The sequence below is a fragment of the Opisthocomus hoazin genome, chromosome 2 (genome assembly GCF_030867145.1).
Source record: "Opisthocomus hoazin isolate bOpiHoa1 chromosome 2, bOpiHoa1.hap1, whole genome shotgun sequence".
NCBI classification, from domain to species: Eukaryota; Metazoa; Chordata; class Aves; order Opisthocomiformes; family Opisthocomidae; genus Opisthocomus; species Opisthocomus hoazin.
The window spans coordinates 62,966,271-62,987,680 of NC_134415.1; the positions used below are offsets into that span (position 1 = coordinate 62,966,271).

The following is a 21,410-nucleotide window of genomic DNA, read 5'->3' on the forward strand; positions in this document are numbered from 1 at the left end:
TGTCTCTAATCGTACCATAAGTGGTTGCAGTGTTACAGCTAGTCAGCCAGGTCAACCGCGTGGAAATGGTTTATTGTATACACTGTATTTTCTCTGTCAGGCTTTGCTCCTAAAATAAACACCACTGTGCTCCATGAAAGGTAGGTGGTGACTGTCTCACCTTGTGTGTGTGTGTGCTGATTTGCTAGGGATGATGAAAATGACCTGCAGTGGGATGAGGACCCGTGGATCCGTGTAGATCACAGCACTCTGACAGCTCAGGTGCCCTCGGTTATTGGTACAGCGGCAAGAAGAGCCACTGGTGCTACTGGGAGACCGCAGAGCACCCCCGAGATGAGAATCTCAGGGTTATTCACCTCATCGGTTTATCCCAAAGGACATACTCACAAGACCTCTACCCATATCAAAAACAGTGATACAAAACAAGGAATAAGGGGCTCTTTAATGTAGCAGTGGAAACCATAACAAGCTGAAGTTAGACAAGTTAGAAACTTGGAAAAGAATTAACAGTTACAATGAATAATGACAGGAGCAAGCTGCTAAGGAAAACAGAAGATTGTTTATCTCTTCAGATCATGACCAAATGCCTTTCTGGAAGATAAACTTCAGCAAAACAAAAATTACTGGGCTCACTACAGGTGCAAGTGAAATGTTATGGCCTGTGTTAAACAGGAGGTCAGACAAAATGATCTAATATTCTTTTCAGACCTTAAATGCCACGAATGTCTGGGTTTGTCTGCGTGGCGTTTTGTCGGTAGGTGAGAACTCACTCTGTTTCTGAGTCTGGATGAACCCATGCCAACAGTGAACCAGGAGCCGTGTAGCTGTGGTTAGCACGGTGCACAGTCCAACCCAGTAACTTGCTCCAGGCTTGGAGCTGGCTGATGCCTGGCCAGCTCACAACACAGAAGAAGTTGCATCTGTCTGCAAAATACCACGCAGACACACCTACCCCTACCTAATAAGCCAGCCACCCCAATCTGCAGATAGGGAGACAGGAGGCATGTCTATGCCATGTCCCGGAACACGGTGCAGGGATCTCCAAGATAGAGAGATGTCCACCGTGCTGACGCCAGAGCCAGCAGCCGTACAGCCACCTCAGCCCCACCAAAAAAGCCTGGCTGAGGGGCACGGCCTGTCCCCTGGGACCCAGCGCTGCATGAGCCTGGCCGCGCAGCCTTCAGGGCTGAGTCAGCGTGTTGGTACAAGAGCTGTACCACACTGTGTCAAGACACAGCTGGCCACGGCGATTATCCCCACCACAGGGTTGATGGGCACAAGGTCCTCTTGCTGCATGCGGTACTCCGAGGCAAATTGTATCACGGCTTCTGTTCTTCTGGAGCAAGAAGAGGGCTCAAGACACGTTCACTGGTCAAGGCTGAAGCTTAAACACTATGAAAGGACAATGTGCATTCCCTTCCATCAAACTCTCAGCACCTGCTCAGTGGCCTGTCTCTTTCTTCTCCGCATGAACTGAACCAAAGCAATTCCAGCTGCAAAAGGAGTGATGTGGTCTGTGCTTGGCATCTGAAGAGCAGAGTAATGAACAAGGTGGTAAGAATGTGCAATGGATGTGCAAAGAAAGGCAAATAAAGTGAACGATGCCAATATCATTGCCACCACATGGTTTGCCTTCACAGAAAGTAGAGTGAGTAACACACTGAAAACAATAGTTTCTCAGCACAGAGTTCTACAGGGACAAGAACAGCACAGCTTGAGCAAAGAACGTGGTCCTGAGGGAAGAACGTTTTCCAAAAGGGCTTATGCCACAGGACTGAATTAATGTGGTGAAGAAGTATTGAAGTGCAAACCCAAAGCAGAATTCAGACATTTACTCCACCTGTGGCGACCTGAGCCAAAATGGTAGATGCCGGAAAGGAACAAATATGCGAGAAACGATTAACCACTTCTCCAGAAACATAAATACAGAACACTTTTGAAAGTATCTTAAGATTTGTAAGAAGCAGCAGAAGTTTATATTATACAGAGAACTCAATAAAAATAAGAAAGACAAAGGTAAAATCAATAAATATAAGCTAACATTTCAAGTAAAAACTCCTTTGTAGCAGGCTGTACTTGCTGAGACATAGTCTCTTCCCTGTCTGACACCCCCCCCCCATTTTTTTAAGGCATCAGATCCTCGATTCACATGATTAGTTGATAATCCCAGCTTTTACTCAACAAAAAACGTTTTCCAATCACTTGTGATGTGAAGAAGAGCTTAAAGCTGAGGCCCTAAGGATTAAACTACCATGGCAGAATTCCCAAACTTGCATGTTTCTGAGCCTTTGCCCTCTTTAATCTTGACCATTCATGTTAATGTTTGCAGGCCTATCCTCAAGACTACTGACGCCTGGTGAACAGCTCAAAAATATTGGCACCAGTGTAGATGCTCAGGGTTTATCTATGTATTTCACTGAGATCACATGAAGAAATACTCAATAAGAAGGACTGGTGCAGGAAGCACATGCGACTTATTCCACAGGATAGCTCCTGAAAGCATCCTGTGTCATTAATCTCTGTGGGTAGACAGTTCCTTGAGAGAATCATGCCCATCTGAATGGGCAGAGTATTTGGAAAGAGGGACTGGGGGTAGGATTTAAGCAGTATTGCAGCTACTGCATCTAAACTATAAAACATGATAAACATCTCAAAAAAACATATTAATTGCAAAACAGAAACATTTAGGATGATAACAATGCCCTTAAAGTTAAGTTCTTCTGTAATCATAGGACCTTATAAGTTGAAAACTCTCTTTCTTCCCTCTCTATTGTGCACCAGTATGATTCTCACAAACACATCACTTCAGTTGCAGTACTAGGAAGAAAAACAGGATGGATATTAGACATTGGAAACTCTCCATTTGCCTTTACCACAAGGGTTTTTTTTCCCATGGATCACAAGCAGGGCAGACGGGCATTCCCTTGAGGCAAACAGAGATGTTTTCAGAACATCATGCAACAGGAATACTCCCTGACAACATGTCTATAATAATATGTTCTAAGTACAACTTTCTGTACTGCACCTTAGGCTATTTGGTGGTGGACATATTTTTATGCCCATTCATTTTCCCTGAACTTGTGCAGGGACCAGTGCAACTGAACATCAGCCTCTTAAAAACAGGACGTCTCATTTAGCCACACAGATGCTCCTAACAAGACAACAGGTCCATAACATTTTCTGAAAAATGATCTGTGTATCATCATCATCCAGTTTCTCAATCAGCACGGTGGAAAAGGTTATGATGAAAGAAATGCACTTAGTCACAGCGTAGCTGGCGAGCGGACAGATTCCAACCCACTCCTTGCCCCAGCATCTAGTTTCCTCACAGAGCCTCTACGTGGCCTGAGTTTGATAAAGATGGGAAAAGTGAGACAGTGCCAAATGCCATCCAAGGCTTCCCTGTGGATAGACTTTCAATAGAAAGGAAAGGAGATTCTGGGTTCCTTTCAGACCCATGAGGCTTCACTCAACACACAACTAATGCAAATGCCACCCCCAGTGGCATCTCCCCAGGCACTAGCGACAGGTAAACATTGCTCCCTGGCTTAAGGCGTGTGCTAGACAGCTCAGCTTGGCTCTTCCTGGGTAGCCCACCAGGTCCTTCCCTGCACGTCTGGCAGGACACCAGGTTTGGTAAAAGCCCTGCTATGAACACAGCAAGAAGAAGAAGATTGTTGATCCTCTCATGCACTCAGGGCAGCTGCCTTCTCTTTGCATCTCTGTGAATTGCAGCTGCAGCAGCCCTCCTCACTGAGAAAAATATCATTTTTCTGTGCTGCTGATGGTCCTTTCCATTTCACATCTGGAGATTGTTAAGTGTTTCCCATGTGGTCTGAGTTTTAGCAGCAAAAACACTCCAACAAATTCTAGTAAAACTGATTTATTTGTATTAACTGGACACAGGATACCAAAATAATACTGTATGGGGGACTTTATTTTCCCTTCCTCTTCACACTGACATTTCACCTTGACCTGTCCTTTGAAATAAATACTAGGTAAACCTCATGTTTTACTGTTTGGAAGTTCAGAATGGAAAAGGTCAAAAGCTGAAAATAATTTAAGCATGACATCTCCTCTGATTAGGAGAGCTTAAGTACATATGAGTGGCGGAAGTCCCAGATAAAACTCAAACTTGACACTGTGAGGCTGCCATCTCCCCTTGGATACAAACAGCTTACAGCAACCTCTGGTTTTGCAAACTCGTAATTTTCTGCCATTGAAAGAATTATATTAGCAGAAACTGAATGCATTGCTTCAAATCTTCCAGGGACAAAACACTGCAGGAGGGAAAAAGATACATATACGTACAGGTATTTTTTGCAACTACATAGAAGAACAAACCAGATAAACAAAGCAGGGGGGAGCGCTGAGTGGAGCTAGGAGAATGGTTTTAAGTTGCTAACACCAAGGAAAAACTACTTAAGTCTTGGACAGTAAAATTTACTACCTTTCCGGAAGAAAGCCAGTTATGAATTTATCAAAGCCTTATTTGGTGCAAAAACACTTCTGTGGAAACATCTTTGTCTAATATTCAAGCTACTCTTAAGTGAAAGCAAGCAGGGTAAGTTAAATGCTCTTCAAAAGCAAACTACCACAAGTAACTAAAGAAACCAAGGTATTATAAAGAAATATATTTTAAAATCACCACTAGCAAGGAAAACAACCCATTTAATAGCTGCAGAATGCTCTTCACTCTATTCCAGCAGGAAAAACCCTCCCTTATGAGATCACCAATGCGCCTAAACCGTGTGGCAGAGAAATAATCTTTAGAACTGAGAATATGAGAATGAAAGAGATGACGGTTTGTATCAGCCCAATACTTGTTCTGTTATCTTACTTTCTCAGATTAATTTAGTTTTGAGCCCATTGCTTCAAATTTACCAGCTACCAGAACGTTTTGCTGCCCACATTGCATCACTGTGTGGCATGAGGTGGCAGAAGACGTAACGCACCCCGAGGCTGCAGCCTGAGGTTTGCTGCTGCTCCTGTGCCAGAGGCGCGTGCGCTCACTCAGGCTCTGCCAGTGAGTATATATATGATTTATGTCATCGATAAGGGTGGCGTAGTGCAGGATGCAGGAAGTATTAAGAGAATGCTGCAGACCACGTGAGGCTTCAGCTGCGCCGTGGTGCAACGAACTTAAACACCACCTCTGCCCCAAGCAAGCATGGGCCCTTGAGGAAAGGGTTTATGGCTCAGCATTCATCATCAGGTACTCAGGAAAATGGAAGAGAACAGGTTTTATTTCTGCTACAAATCATGCACAGCACCAAAACACTCTGTTGCAGCCAGAAGAAAACCAAAGGTTTGCCTGTGATCTCTGGCAAAGAGTGACCTTTTTTTTTTTTTAACTGAGAAAAGTTGTAGCTTTGAGACAGTGGCACCAAATACCGGGTTTAAAGTTTTGTGTATCATTCTCACTTAGGATAAGGAGGAAGAGACACGAAAATCGTAAGATGATGGAGAGAGCCCTGTACTGTAAGAAAACTATTTTTGAAGATCTTGAAAACATCGCAACTGAGCCTTCCAGCCTGCAGGCCAAAGCAGGAAACCTGATGCAAGAGCTCCGGCAGGGAGAGACCGCCTGCCAGATTCCTACTAATTGGTAATGAGGACAGCTGAAGAAACTGGCCTCTGAAAGGAAAAATCAAGCTTGAAACCTCAGACCATCTTCTTCAGGAACACAACTACTTCTGAAGAGAGTAGTAGATCCGCGTGCATGGATAGATATAGGCTAATGCCTATAAATAGCTCCAAGCTGGCAGCGCTACAGCAGTAACAGAAGCCAGACTGTGGTAACAGCCGGCTTCACTATAGAAATTGTCATCTTAATGCCATCTTTCTTCTTGCTGTGGGAGACGCATTGAAAACAGGTCTGGACAGTATATTAAAACTCTATCAAGCTTTCAACAAGGTTTCATAAGGTTACACCAGTAATTTCTAAATTTCATTTTAGCAATTCAGTTCAATCTCTATGCAATACCTTTAAAATTCGTAGATTGCACTGTTTACATGAGAATGCCAAGGAATGTGATCTTTAAATACAGTTTTTTATTTAGTCCAGTAAGTTTTCTCCACAAAAGTAGTGACAGTAGTAAGGAACTTTATACCGAAAGAGTTCAGATAAATTAGCCAGATTAAAGAAGCAAATATCCTTTATTACTTTTGCTGCTGTTGTTAATTTAAACTGAGACGTGATTTTATTCCTTCAGAATGAACGTCACACCTCTCAGTTAAAAAAAAAAGAACACATAAGGCTGACTAAACTGTCTTTAATACTCCAGTACAGTTTAATTAATGTGTTTGCAAAGTGATCTGAGATATCTGGAAAGATTAAGTATGATTTTCTTTTCTCAGCCAAGGTTAGGATATGATTGTGAATTCTGCTGCAGTTAATGCTGAAGTGACTGGTTTACACGAACTAACGAAAACTCTAGATTCTCAAGTACATCCCACCTGCATTGAGTGCACTGAGTTATAAAGACTAAAGTAAGGAGAGAGAGGAGTAAAATCATGGCAGCGCTTCTCCACCCTTCTGACACCGTTGGGTTGCTGGGGCTCTCATTTCCTGCAAGGGTAAATGAGAATAATTTGCTGTTCTAACACGCACTGACAGGAATTGCCTGGTCTGTGTCACCTGTGAGGGGACCAAGCAGGGACTAGTTCTATTTAAATGTTGTGCAGTTAAAACACTGTTAAGAGATGTTTTAATGCCAATAAATTTTTACATATTCCTATTTCTATTTGGAAATTGCAGTCACAGTGTTCAGACTTGCCTTTCTCTGCCTAGCAATGTATAGGTGGGATCTTCCACATACAAGCCAATTTGACATAATTTGCTTTCAGGTTCACTGCAAAATGTTCTTACTTATACTGCAAAACTTAACAAGAGGCTGTACCATATTATGTTACGTGGTGGTGGTATTTCCAGGAAAAAAAAAAAAAAAAATTACACATGAATAAGGCAATGAAACTATGCAGGTAACCATGGCTACTGTTGTGAACTAAATAACATTTTTTATACAGCTGTGAATATTTGTATTATTGCCAGTTAAGCTGCAGAGTTCAGATTTGAGACAGGGCTGGTAAACACTGAATTCTTGCCTGAAGAAAGGTACTTCCCTAAGTGGATGCAGGCCTCTACATCGTGCCACTGTGCATTCTGGTCAATTTTTTTGTCTAGTAAACACACATCTCCTTATTACATCAGACAAAATAACCGAAGTACAACTCTTCATGGCCACTACTTATACTTTACTGTCAGTGATGATACACTTATGCACAAGCTATTTTCTGTTTTACAGATATTTTTATTTTCTCTTGCCATATACCTGAAACTGCAACTCTATAAAGGCTTTTGAAACAGCTCTGGACCCATAAAAGACTTCTGAAAGATCTTAAAAAAATTTGCAAGCAAAACTCTCAGCTTTCCTTGATTTTCACTAATGGTAACACCCCACTCCTTGGTCCCAACTGCATTCCTGGACAACAAAAGAAAAAATAATTCCAAATGACAGGGCAGATGAGAGGGACTCTTCTCTCCTTTGACATCTTTCCAATTTCCAAGTTCATCTTCCTTAAATCATCCTTCTGTTTACAATGTCAGAGTCTCTCTTCTCAAATCAATCATCACCAAAGAAGGAATGGAAACCTAAGGGATTTTTCTCCTTACAGAGAAAAGGTACGCCCAAAATCAAATTATTTAGAGTAAGTTGACAGTAGTTGCTATACTAAAAGAAAACATACACACAAAAGCAATTAGGGAGATGAACCTGTGCTTCCAGTAATTACAAACAAAATGAAAATAATGAAACGCCTACTGTAACTAAGTGAAGCAGGACTTAGAGCAACATTTTTCTATTCAAAAATTGAGTCACTTCTTCCTTCTAGTGGAGCATGAGTTTGAAACCCAAGTGAGTGCTCGTTCAGTTGCTACGAACTTGCCTTCTTTGCCTGGTTTGGAGAGAGAGGATCGTTTCTTAATAAAAGCACTGTCTAATGAAGCAAACAGAGATTCACTTCACAGTTCCATCTCTAACAAACTGCCTCTAGCCTCAGGCAAACCACAAATCCCATGTTTTAGTTTCTCCTCTGTAACATGGGGAAAATAGCAACTCTCTTCTTCCAGTCTTTACCTGTCCTGTTCATTTTGACTGAAAGAAATTTGAGGACTAAACACTCCTTATCTGCACCAAGAATGCTTAGTTTATATAAAATTATAGGAGATGTTCTTTAAAATGGTACTAGGTATCAATATTGTTATTAATATCTACATTAATGTCCTACTATCCTACCAAACCATGGAGAATAAAACTGTAGGAGGCACAGTGGGCAAGCAACTGTGAGATCTGAAGACCCACAGACTCCAAGGATATTTAAGAGGCAGAGAGCATACAAAGCAGGGCACTCCTTTGACTTCTGCACACACTAAAAAGCCGGAAAAAGAAAATGGGTCTGCAAACAGTGATCCTGCACAGCGGTCACAGGAAACCAAATGAAGCTGAATTTCTGCATGTTGGTCTAGGATAAACGAAGGGTCACATTTTCAGTATACACTGGGTACTTTAAACTTCCCTTTCAAGCTTTTTCTCAGTGATGTACCGTACACACAATTATCACCTCCACATTCTGTGGCTCTCTCCAGCTGACTATTATTATCACCTCTTTATTTCAGTATTTGGTCTCCTCCACTTTGCTCACTGTCTTCTCCTCCTTAACAACCTCTAAGGTTATCACTTTTTCTCTTAGCTACTGACGCATTTCTTTCTCCTTTGAATTCCCTCTTATTTTTCGCCTTTCATTCCTCTGCTTCAGGAGCAAAGAGGAAAATGCCATCCCCCTTAGTCTAGGAATACATATATTAATTTCCTAAAATGATTTGCAGCTATATGAACTTTTAAACAACTTGCAGCCAACAACAATTTATTTGTTAATAGAAATGTCAGTAAATCTGTGTATTAGTAAAAAGATATATTTAATGGATGTTTCCTTAATAGAAAATGATATAATATCCCATTTATTTGCTTAAAAAGTGCCTTAAAATACAAAGTTTAGTAGAATGACATACATATTTCATCTTTCCTGTAAATAGTTCATTAAAAATTCCCACATTACATACTGTATTTGCTAAAGAAGCCACAAAAATGTGCATGGCAGTGACTCAGCAAGTTGGAACTCTGCATATAGGGTTTATAGAAAGCTGGTAAAACTCAAAATAACTGAATAAAAAGCTTAAAGCCCCATGATGCACATAAAATTGCTTCCTGTGGGAAACAAACTTAAGGCTGTGATTTGAACATTACAGTCGTTTTCTGATAAAAAGGAATTTCCTTTCTAGGTATATCTGAACTTTCTACAGCATGCACCATGTCAGCCTATTTTCTGAGATGCCAGTATCACTAAATTTGGTATACAACCCCAGGTAATGTTATTATTTGAAGCGGCGGTCACTTCTGTTCTGCAGAAGAATGGACAACGATACCAGCTCTAACTCTTAATTGCAGTTACATCCATGAACCTCAAAGTAATTTCCAAATGGCAATTTGCCTCTTCATTGCAACTGAACTACTGGGATGCTGAGGCACATGTAAGGGAAATCACCTCCAAGCACCCGGCAAGCCCCCAGCACAGTGAAGGGCAGGGTGCAGGCACACGCAGCCTCGTTTGGCACTGTAGCTGCCCTGCCTGGGACACTTCATAACCAGAATCAGGCAGAGTGATATAAACCCAGGAACTACCAGCACTGTTTTCTTAACCGTCACTACAAAGCCCCACAAATTGTAGACATCAGCTAACTAGGACTTCTAAAAACTGCTTTTGATCAAACACTACATAATTTCTCAGTGGCAGAACCAGGAATAAAACAGATATTTAAGAACAGAGTTTAAACAGAACTTCAAATATGCAGTATTACTTATTTTGAAAAGAAAGCAAGCTGCGAAGAGTTAAAGGATACCAGTTAATATTGCAACAGGATATATTGGCTATTGGTCTGCCTCTCCATTTTGAAGCACCTCCACCCCCTGGGCTATTTCTCCATGGTCTGAGCTTTTTCCTGCTCACTTAACTGTGGTGTCAGAGGGCAGAACAGCATCACCTTAGTCATCCTTACAGTCTCTTGGAGAGAAAGAGACACCTCTGAAAGGCGACTGCTTTCCCCGAGTAAGGCACCAGGCTGGGACTTCAGTGCTTTAGCTAAATGTCCAAAGGTAAAAGGGATAATTGTAGACCTGCATGACAAAGGGCAATGGCTTACATATCTGTCAAAAACATCCTTCATGCTACTTCTTGAATCTGAATCTCTTGTATTTGAGGAGTTACTAAAAATGTAAGTGTCTTCATTTATTTGTATCTATGTGGGAAAGTAAAAATATGGGGATTGCACTGAACAGCAGGGCAGACATCAGGGTATGTCAAAGCTCACAGCCCACCATGAGCAAAAGTAATTCCCAAGGTTGTCCCAAAATCCTTGATTTCTGCCGATCAGCATGCATAAAACGTTACTGCTGTGGCACTACTTCAACATATTAATCATCTGAATATGAAATGATTTCTGCAGAAATGATGTCTGTTTCCAAATACAAAGACATGTAAAAAGACAGCAATTAACAAGAAGAAAGTTACTTTTAAAAAGTGGTAATGTTACAAAAACAATGTCAAAATATTTCCTTGTATTAGCGTTCCTGTAGCAATAATGATCTTGGGATACAGGGAGAAGTAATATTTTTTATTCCACCAACTTCAAGGGCTGGAAAAAGCATATAAGCTTTTGGGCTCAGGCTCCCTTCACCACGTCTGCTGATTCCTCTGGTATTGTGTCCATGTGAAATAACCCACTTTCCAACAATGATAAATAGGTAAAAATCTGGTCACTGAGTTAGTACATATGTCTTCAATTGAAGGAAAAGCTGTCTGCCAAGCTTCAACCAAGCAGATCATAGGTCTGTGAAAAAAAGAATCTAAAAGGATGGAATCCTGTTGCTATAGAGGCAAATTAAACAAATAAATGAGATACCATGGAAGGCTGCAAAATATTTGTGGTCTGATTAAGTCATATTTGCCACATGTATGAATATTAACAGAACAATTCAGTAAAGTGGGTACAATATAGTACAATCTCACTTATTATCATATGTATATTCTAATTCATATCTGAGTAAATGCTAATGAATGGTAACCAGTGTGTCCAAGGATACATAACACTGCATTTGACTGTAATCATAAGGCAAAGCACAGTCCCTTAAACACATAGAGATAGACAATAAATGCATATTAATCTACTTCCTCTAAATAGACATTTGCATCCTTCTCTGTGTTTGCATGGCCTGCTAAAGGGACAAAGCTTTTTGTAGTGATTGCCTCTAGGATGACTTGCATATGGGGTGCTTTAGAGTACACAAACTGTAGCTGACAGCTAACATATTAAACCTTCTTCACCATAAGCAATGCTCCTCCCCGTACACGAATTTTTTCCAGTGAAATGTTCTCTTTTCTTGATAAAAGACACCATCTGGATATAATTCTCATTATTCATAATAATAGATCACTTACTGTTTGATTCTACTATCTGCCTATGTCCTCTGGAAAAAACCTCACAAAAAACCCCCAGAAATCTATCATGTCAAAAGATAAAACAAGTGTCTGATTTTAACTGAGAGAGTAGAGAGGAGGGCATATAAATTTTTATCAGAAATGTGTACCAGTCATTAATGCATTTTGCGCTGATTTATAAAGTTGAACATCTACTTGCTTTTATAACCTGCAAACCACGTACCTGGTAAACCGTGTAATAGCACCAGAGAAACGCACCAGCTTAAGCACCACAAAAGAGTAGTGTGCAGCTCCAGCAGTGTAAGCAGCAATACAAGCTGCACAGCAAGTGCATGTTAAAACAAAACCAGCGTTCCTAGTATTGTCAGAATTATGGGACTAAACCAAATACGTTTCCATCCCACACCACTGCTGGTTTCACAAACAGACCCAGCAGTCCAGCGCCAAACTCTGCTTCTAGGGAAACGTAGCTCAGTACGTACTCCACACCCAGAGACAGGCAGAAAGTCTAAGGCTCCCCTTGTACGTCCTTTGGGGGCTTTTCTTTGGTCATTTATTTTGTGCCCATAGTAATCACTTTACCAAACATTAGTATGAGCGACTTCAGTTGAAAATCTGGCTTTGAGCTTTTATTATCAGTATTATTACTATTACCATAATTATTACTTCACACCCAGCTTTGTCTGTTAAAGCAGGGCAGTTTGAAACAGACAGTACACTTCCTTACCTCTGGTGCTTCAAATACGGGATCTTCCAGCACGCCTGCAACCCCTAGCAAACAGCGCACCTGTTCTAATATGCAATGCAACTCACACTTCACAGATGATATGAAAAAATAAGGCACACTCCAAACAGGCCTGGTTTCAACAGCAGAATTGAACATTTGAGGGTCAAACAGACAGTCAAGATAATATCCGGCATTGTCAGATAAAAATATAGACAGAGATGCAAAGACACCAATGCCGTCCTACAGATATCACAGAGACACAATTTATAGGAACACAGGCCTTGTACTGTTGCACGGTTGCAGGTGGTTTTCATCCTAAATGTTTTACAAGGATTTGAAGCTCCTGGCATGTCACTGTGCAAATATGACTTCATCCACCCTGTAAACCTTTGTCCAACAGCAACAAAAGCAATTCCCCTCCTCTCACAGTAGCATCAATAAGCCATCTCCTTGCTCTCGACTCCTCCAATTAACAGATCTCAGGGAAGTTTTCCCAGGGAAGCGATAGAAAGATATGGTAAGAAAACACACTCTTCATTTCCTCTTTCTTACTTTCCATTATTTCCTTCCTTCCTTCCTTCCTTCCCCTTTCCTCATCCTTCTCCTCCTCCAGGTCCTCTTTAGCATTTTTAGTCTCTTCCAGCTTGTCTACATTATTCTGTGGCTCCTTTTTTATTCACTTGCCTCATCTGTTTTGGTTTTTTTCTCTCCTTTCTTCTAGGTAGGAGTTGGAACAGCATCAGCTGACTTTTTGATTCATCTCTTTCCTCCTGCCTGTCTTTTCCTCTCATCCAACTATCCTTCCCTAACCTCTTTTTCTGTGGTCTCACTCTCACTCTCTCCCCTTCTCCCCTCCTTTTGTAGTCACTCCCACGACTTAGTGTCGACACTACATGTTCTCATCCTCAGTGCTAACAGACCGAGTTACGTGACCTTGTCAACATAAGGAGGCAAAATTTCAGTAAAAGATCTCATCTGTGCATTTCAGCTCTCATACTTCTCATTTGCAATGCTCACGACCAGAATCAGGCTGGCATGTTTAGCCGTTACTAAGTACTCAACAATATTTTAGAAAAGGTCCCTCATTACTACACGCTGGCTCGACTGTACCAGGAGGAGCCTGTGTGTGTGTTGTCTCTAGATTACTGGAAATAGCAAATAATCAGAAATTTTTGGCACCTGTGTTCAGTTATAAAGCTGTCTTCACCTTACCCTGACCAGTCTCCTCTGGCAGAGACGTAACATAGTTAAGGCCAGCTTCCTACTCCACAAAAACTACTGTGCTATCACTGCATTAGGTAAAGGGGGTTTCCCAATGCTCCCAGAGGATGCCACTCTGATAATTCGGTCTTCTTTATCTAGCAGCCTCTCTCAATTCTCAGGTGCTATGCTATCACAGGTTTTGACACACTACTTATTTCCAAGCCCTTCACATAAGTAACAGAAATCAAAAAAATCTTTTGAGGTGCCGCTGTTTTTCTCCCCAGAGCAAGGGTTAATTGATACTACTGTATTCATGCTCCAGTGGTGGAACTGGCAGATAATGAGGAGAGATACCAGACGGAGCCTCGTAGCTGCAGCATGAACACGCAACAAGTGTACAAATCCAACAACATTATTTTCATGGGTTTTGCAAATACTCTGAGTCCCCAGGCAACCAACTTCATTTGCTATTCCTTCCATCAGAGAGATATTTAACTAACAGCCGTGCAGTAGTGGGTATTCTGTTGGAAATTAAATTACAGATTTTCCCTGATCTTTATTAGAAAACTTTGCAAGTTATGTAGTAAGTGGGAACTCCTTCCTGAAGCACTGAAGATTTTATTCACCCCTAACTTACGACAATATTATAGATAAATTAAGAAGAGCACTTGAGTTGGCATATCCTTGAAAGACTTAAATTGGATTTAGAAACAAATCTCAGAAGAGGGTAAGTATCTTTAAGACATAAGCATGAGGCATTACCAAGGTTGTACAAAACCAGCCCATACACAGGATGCTGCTGTATTAGGAAAGCACCCTCAAGAAGTACAATGCACTGTTTCAGATGAGTCATTTCTGAAAGGATTTTTAGGGCAACATGCTAGATGGAAATGCTTTGCTGAAAGAAAGGACATCTCCTTGTTTGTACATCAGAGCAAGCACTGTGCAGCAACTGACCCAACTAATGATGGAGAGATGGGCTCGTAGAAAAACTCACCAGTTTTGGACCTTCCAATCTTTATATGTCAGGTTACCATGAATTTTCATCTTTGTATGGCTTTTCTGTTTTCCTCCTTGTCAAATTATCAAGGAAAAAAGCTTTCCACCAGCAAAACAAAGGAACAAATAAGCCAAGGCCACTGGGTCTAAGACAAGTCAGCCAGGAAGCACAACAATCGGAGAGATGGCCGGAGGGACTCCGCACCACTCTCCGGTGGGCTGAGCTTTTCAGCTGAGCAGCCAGCATGAAGAAAAGAGAGCCAACTTGTGAAGTAAGTAGAGACATATCACTTGGGCAGGCTCCTTCCTCTCCATAACTTGTCTTTGTCTGCTATTTCCCCCAGTTCTTGTGCATTCTCTTGAACACAAGGACAGAGGCTATGTCTTTCTAGGAACGCCTTTGTTTCCCCAAAGCAGCATAGAAAGAATAGCGTATGCAACTGGAAGAGCTCATATAGATTGCAGTGGCACAGAACCCATACAATAATCAATTTCCCAACTCCGCAGAGGCAGAGCATATTTCCCTCTGCCCTTCCCTGACCTCTCCTTCTACCTCTGCATTTTACTTTCCTTGTCACAAACAAAATTCATGTTTTTAAAAATAATTTGGGACAGTGTTTGTGAAAAACAAAGAAGGACTCTCGCTGAAATGGTATGCTAACTTGGACAGATACTGCACGCAGTCCTGCCACGTAACCTGGCTCAAAATCAGCACTGCTCAAGCTTAAATTAATTCAATCTACAGATCTGTTTATGTGGGCATCAGTTAGAATATGGGCAACCTCTAGTTTTATAGTCTGTGCTAATAATGAAGAGAATGTATCTTCTGGAAACAAATCTTATCCATGCATCATCCTGTCCAGTCCCAACACAAAAAGGTGCAATGAATGAGCCGATAAAAATCCTAGAACTATGACACCCCAGCTTTAAACATGAAAGGTTAGCCTTTAATTAAAAAATGCTAATAGTGATAGAGATCAGACAGACAGACATCAGAAAATGGGAAAGAGTATTTCCCATGGAAAATATGCCTGTGGAATTAAGGGTTGATACAGATCTCAGGTGCAGGACAGTCTCAGGAACATGAATGACATCTTTGATGGAAGACTTCAGTAATTTGGCAACTAAAATTGCAGCCAGCAAAGACGAATTTATCTGCATAACTAATAAATACAGAAAGTGAACTTGACACTTCAGAAACAGACCAAGGCTGAAACATAGCAATGTTCTCCAACAGCTCTCTTTAGACAGGTAGTTATTTCTACTGACAGAAGCTTAACCTCAGCTACTGAGATGTGCTCCTTCACATAATAAACAGAGATGAAATCCTTGTCCTGCAAGGACAGCAACACTGCCACTGATTTTCCCTGATCATTTCTTAAGTCATATTGACACCATTGGTTATGGGTGAATCAACTGACTGAGATGATGAAATATATCAGTTTTACAGCACAGTACAACTCTATTAGTGATGCCTTTCACAGGTGTATGAATCCGTACGTACGAGGTACCATCTGCTACCACAAGGCCCCTTTTACTACACAGATTTTTCTGTAGACAGAAATTATATTTTTAACTGTTACGGCATGTGTGTGTGTGTGTATATATATATATATATAAAACAGAAATACAGTTCTTGACACTATACGCAATTTTATGGTAAAAAATTCGTGGCTTTTATCTTTGCGCACAATGATAAGCCTCCCTCTGTTTCTACAAAACAATATTAGGACTGAATTGATAATGGGATTGCATAGCCCTGAGGTTCATTTCCCTTTTCCTTTATGTTTTCCATTTCCAGAGAGGAATTTCTTTTATAATTTGGAATTTTTTAAATGTTGAAAAAGTGTTGCTATGAAAAAGTGGTATCTCCGAGTATTAGCAAGACATTACTATGTATTCAAGGAAATAGTTTTTTTAATTATAGACAGCATTGTAACTGCAGAGAAGGGATGGTAAAGAGGGAGAAGAAAAAGGGAGATGAGAACTAAGTATTATAAATAATTATAATATATATAATTATAATATATATAATTATCATAACAAAGCAGCAGACACTACTGCCCAAACCACTTCTGCTTGGGCTAACGCACCGAATTGGACCATGCCCTCAAACAATTTCCTCATACAGCCTTCAGATCGCCCCTTAAAATGTTTCTAAAGTATGAATACTCTCAAATATTTTTATACATGCCTATATTACTGATGGAAATATGATTGCTTTTTTTACAGCCAGATTTCATGACTTTTCATTCCTTTTCTATGTGTGGATTTTGCAGGCTGATGTTGACAGTTGAGCAAGTTGTTACAGCTGGTCACAAAACATCTGTCAGAAACTTTTGAAAATATGACTTTTCAGTTAAATCTGGGAATCTTTTTACTGTGGAAAATGTCTGGTTTTACATTTTCCATTTTTTGTGGCTTTTTTTGTGATAAACACATGTTTAGGGAAACTGCTGTGAAAAAACCTGGACAGAGTGTTCACTAGGCGAAGTAACATTTGAGCTCAGATCCTTAGGAGCTGCACTAGGCACCGTGAGGGAAGCTCACAGAGAAGAGGGACTCATCAGCAATGCTGCAGTAGCAACAGGACCCACTTCTCACTGACAGATTTCACTCTGCCGAGGGTGATGAATCTCGTGTGTGTGTTTTGTGGTACAAGGTTAGCTTCCAGCATAGCCACCCCTGCATTCAGAAAAATTATCACTGAATGTGCACAGCTGCTGTCAAAATGTGCAGGAAAAGATGAGAATAAATGTTTATTTCAGTAGAAAATGATAGCTAGGGATCCCTGTTTTTCTAAAACTGTATTTCCAGAGGTCCAACCCTTTCACCAAGGAGACTTCTATTATATTCTCTAAAATCTGCCACGTCAAAATTATAACTACTACTAAGTGAGGTGCTAGCATTCATATTACGATGGGAAATGCATCAGAATTAATTATTATGAAAGCTGGTGAGGATAATCTGATGGCTAAAACATCAGAAGGAATCAGACTGAAAGGTGGTGAAAAGCCCAACAGCCATAAGCTTTCTCTGTGACCAAGCTAAAGAAACACTTGGATAAATGGAGACTGGCACAGCAAACAATTCCTTTACAAAAGACTTTCAAAAATGCCTTCTACAATATTTCAAATTGGAAAAAAATAATCTAAGAGGCTTGCACGCAATTCATTTCAGCAAACTCTATTATGTCCAAAAATCTCAAACAAAAGCCATCTTCAAATATTTCAGTACATACACATTTCTACAGAGCAACATGAGCTTGAACTGTATTTTAGTTCTGGTACAGAGACTTCCTGAATTCATAGGGCTGTTTTTTGTCAACTCCTTCACAATATATGTTCATGAAAAATGTTATAGGTTAAGCACTTTCAGTATGGTGAACGTCACCTGGAAGAAATGTCATCAGAGCTGGCACTGGTGTGGTGTGGGGAAAAAAATCAATGTATGTATGGCTTGGCAGCATCTGCAAGTGTTCAGTTTGTAATGTCAAAACTCAAAGGAGGACAGTCTGAACAAACACAGCAGATTCATCAGACTCTTTCCTCAGCTCTACACACACATACTGTCACACCGTTCCTTTCAAAACATCGTAAAACAGTACAGTATCCAGAAGAAGCTGATGCTCCTCTTGTCAGCAGTAACTCTCATGCTGCTTCTTTAACACACAATTTCTGGAAGAAATAAATAGCTTTGCCATCTGCCCCACCCCACAAAGGACCAATTTATCAGGCCCAGCAGTAGTGGACAAATCTTGATCTACTGTGGTGATACAGTACCCACACCCTGAGAAGTGCCAAATGGTTTGCCATGCCTTGATATGGAAAACAAAGTGATAATGAAACATTTTGCACAGATGCAAGCAGAGAAGCAAACATGATGCTTTTCAGCTTCAAATGCTGCCTAAGCAGTAGTATGTACCTGATGGCACAGTGTGTCCTTATCTTTCCCTTAGCATTTAAGCATACAGATGAGAGAAAGAATGTCAGACCTGACATACCAGAGTGGGACGAAAAGGTCAGATTTCTTCTCAGAAAACTACTTTTATGATTACCAGTGCAGCAATTTGGAAACTTTGCGTTGATGTATATAATTCCATGTTCTTGAAGATACTCAGATACAGGTTCTGCTGCACAAGTTTGGTGTACTTGAGAAATGGGTAATTATTTTTTTTATTTTTCTAAAAACGTACAAATCTAAAAAGCATAGTGAGATTTTCTGAACAAGCACTATAACCAAAACTTTTTCATCACAAATTATACTTTGGTAGAATGATAAAGAATCATTCAATGAAATGTTTCTGTCATTTTAGCGCAAGATTTGTCAAAGTCAGAATTTCTGCTCTGTAGAAGAGTCTCTTTTAATCAAATTTCCTCATGCTCAGGGTGACATTGCTCTGGGAAAGGTACCTTATCACAGAGAACAGCCGATCCCCACAACTAGTGTGGGAGGTAGGACACCCAAGTTCAGAACTCCACTGTTTCAGTCTAATAGGGATTCAAATATGACTCAAGAAGTCAAGGAAGGCAAGATGTTATTCTTGCTTGCAAACAATGTTCCTCAATCACTTCCGAGGGGATGAGCTCCACGTGTATGCAGAGGCATGCACAGGGAAATTAGTGTCTTACACTTTTGTTTATGCGAGGAAGTGTTTGCATTACTTTACTCACCATTCCATGATTTAGCCATGCTGGTATAAAATTATCAAGCAGCTTTGGGTAAACCAGTTCCCTGTCATAGATATAGATGCTCCAAAACATCGTCACAACAAACTAAGAAGAAAAAAAAGACAAGACATTTTAAAATACATGCTTCTGAACAATTAGCTACACATTTTATATAGCAAAATGGGGCATTCAGCAAATGATCTATGGCTAGACGCAAACATTATTGTTCTTTGACCAAATCCTGCTTTAATCAACAATGTGAATCTGGATTATTCTTTGCATTCGCGTGAGTTTTAACTTTCCTTCTTCTTTTTTTTTTTGACTTTCAGCCCAGAAGAATCTCATTTTTTGACTTACATGCCTGTGGCCAAATTACAACTGAGTACTATACTTTAATAGCAGATGTGGCGCATAAATAAGTTTCACCACTAACATGATAGAAAACAAATGGAAAATCAAGTAAAATATCACTCGCAAATCATAGAACATATCAATATGAAACATTTACTCCTGAAAAGAAGTATATAAAGAAGTATATAAAGTATATATTGCCTATAAACTCATCTTTGCACTTCTTCATGTCAGCCACCAAAACAGCATTGTTTAAAAAAAAGATATTTAACCCCTTAACTACTCTGCACACAATTCATGGAGTGGGATCCACAGAAAAGAGGTCTAATATCTTGCTACTGACAACATGAAATTTGGCTTCGTTCTTGTCAGAGACTATTTACCAGGAGCCCAGAGAAAGGCCATTACTTCCTCTACACTGAGGACAGACGGCTCAGATAAAGTTTGCACTGAGACAAATTTTTGCCAAAGTGTGCACAATTCTTTAATGATATCCCGATGTCTGAAAAGCAAAGACAATATAAAACCACAAAATTTACAGAAATAATAATTTTAGCTTACCTTAGCTGGGGAAAGAACAAAGTAAGTAATCTTCTAAATAAAACATAATTGCTTTCTTACCTTGAATTTGAGTCCTAGTTTTCTAGTAATAAAAGCCTTATTGTTTACAGCAGTAAAACCCAATACCTGTGCCAGGAGCTTTTAAATGACCATTTTCAGGGGATCTCTACACAGTAGCGACAAGTCCAAGTTTAAATTATGAGAGACAACAGATGGGACTTTCACTGAGATGAGCAGGGAAGTATTCAGTTGCATCCAAACCGATGTGGCCCATGATCTTACAGCTAATTTGGGTGCTCAGTAAAAGAAAGTGCAAGAAATACGGGGTGATCACAGCAGGGTCAGCAAATGACTAGTGTGTGTGATAGTGTAGGCATAAGTTGTTTCATATGCTTCTGACTTTGGAAAGTTAAAATTGAGGTTGCAGACTATCAATGGCACCTTGTTCTAACCACAGACACGCAGACTTTGGGCAGACAGTTATGTGAATGACCTGAACCAGTACACTGTTCCCTCAGTGTGCATACAGTACATAGTTTCTTGGTTTCCAACACACTTGTCCATCTGTTACAATAGCTATCAGTGCCTGCTCAGAATAAGCTTGGACTATCTGACTAGTGCACAGAGGCCAGGGAAAAAAAAAAAAAAGACTATGATGGACAGCCCGAAAAATATTGCTAGTGTGAAGTACCCCACAAGAAGTCTCTCTTCTGGGCCAATCTTGGCATTGGCACAGCCTAGCTCTTTACGCACCTGCTGACATGTAAGTGCCAAGATATGCATAGCTGAACAGCAGGGAAAATGGAAGCAAAGTATCCTCTTCTCTGTAGGCTTCCTAGAAGTCATGTATTATCACAGTGGGTCTCTGAGAACCTGCTAAGACCAACTGAGATATAAAAAAATATTTTCAGGTGCATGAAGACCAAGACTGATAATGCTTTTTTCCAAGGAAGTCTTACAGCAAGAAAAATCACCAAGGATTAGGTTGAACCTTATTACACTGAATACAGCTGGCATGTTTTGACCCATGATTTTTGTGTGGAGCAGAATAAAACAATAGACTTTGCCAAGGAGGTAAAGATAAGAAAAGAGGGCACGTGCCATCTGTCCCTTAACCAAAGTCAGCCAATGGATGGAATGGGATCAGCCTAGCTGGTTGCAACCATCTGGAGCCACAGACGGCAAATGCTGCTTAGCAAAGCACTGTCACAAGGCAGACATAAGGTAAAGGAAGTGTGCAACACGCAAGGTGTTACAGAACCAACCTATCCCGGAGGACAACCCGACATGAGACTAACGCAGCTCCCCGGGGAAGATCCCTTCCAGTGTCCGAATGGTTCACCTTA

At 40.5% G+C, this 21,410-nt stretch overlaps 1 protein-coding gene across 2 annotated transcripts in view; it reads right to left on the bottom strand.

Moving 5' to 3' along the window:
* Positions 1-21,410, bottom strand: part of AIG1 (androgen induced 1) — a 124,556-nt gene that overhangs the window by 59,936 nt on the left and 43,210 nt on the right. The window contains exon 3 of one of the 2 annotated variants that reach the window (XM_075413904.1): positions 19,156-19,257. The exons of the other annotated variant lie outside the window; for it this stretch is intronic. Within the exon in view, the coding sequence (XP_075270019.1) occupies positions 19,156-19,257 (102 nt within the window). The remainder of the gene's footprint in view (positions 1-19,155; positions 19,258-21,410) is intronic. 2 annotated transcript variants of the gene reach the window in all.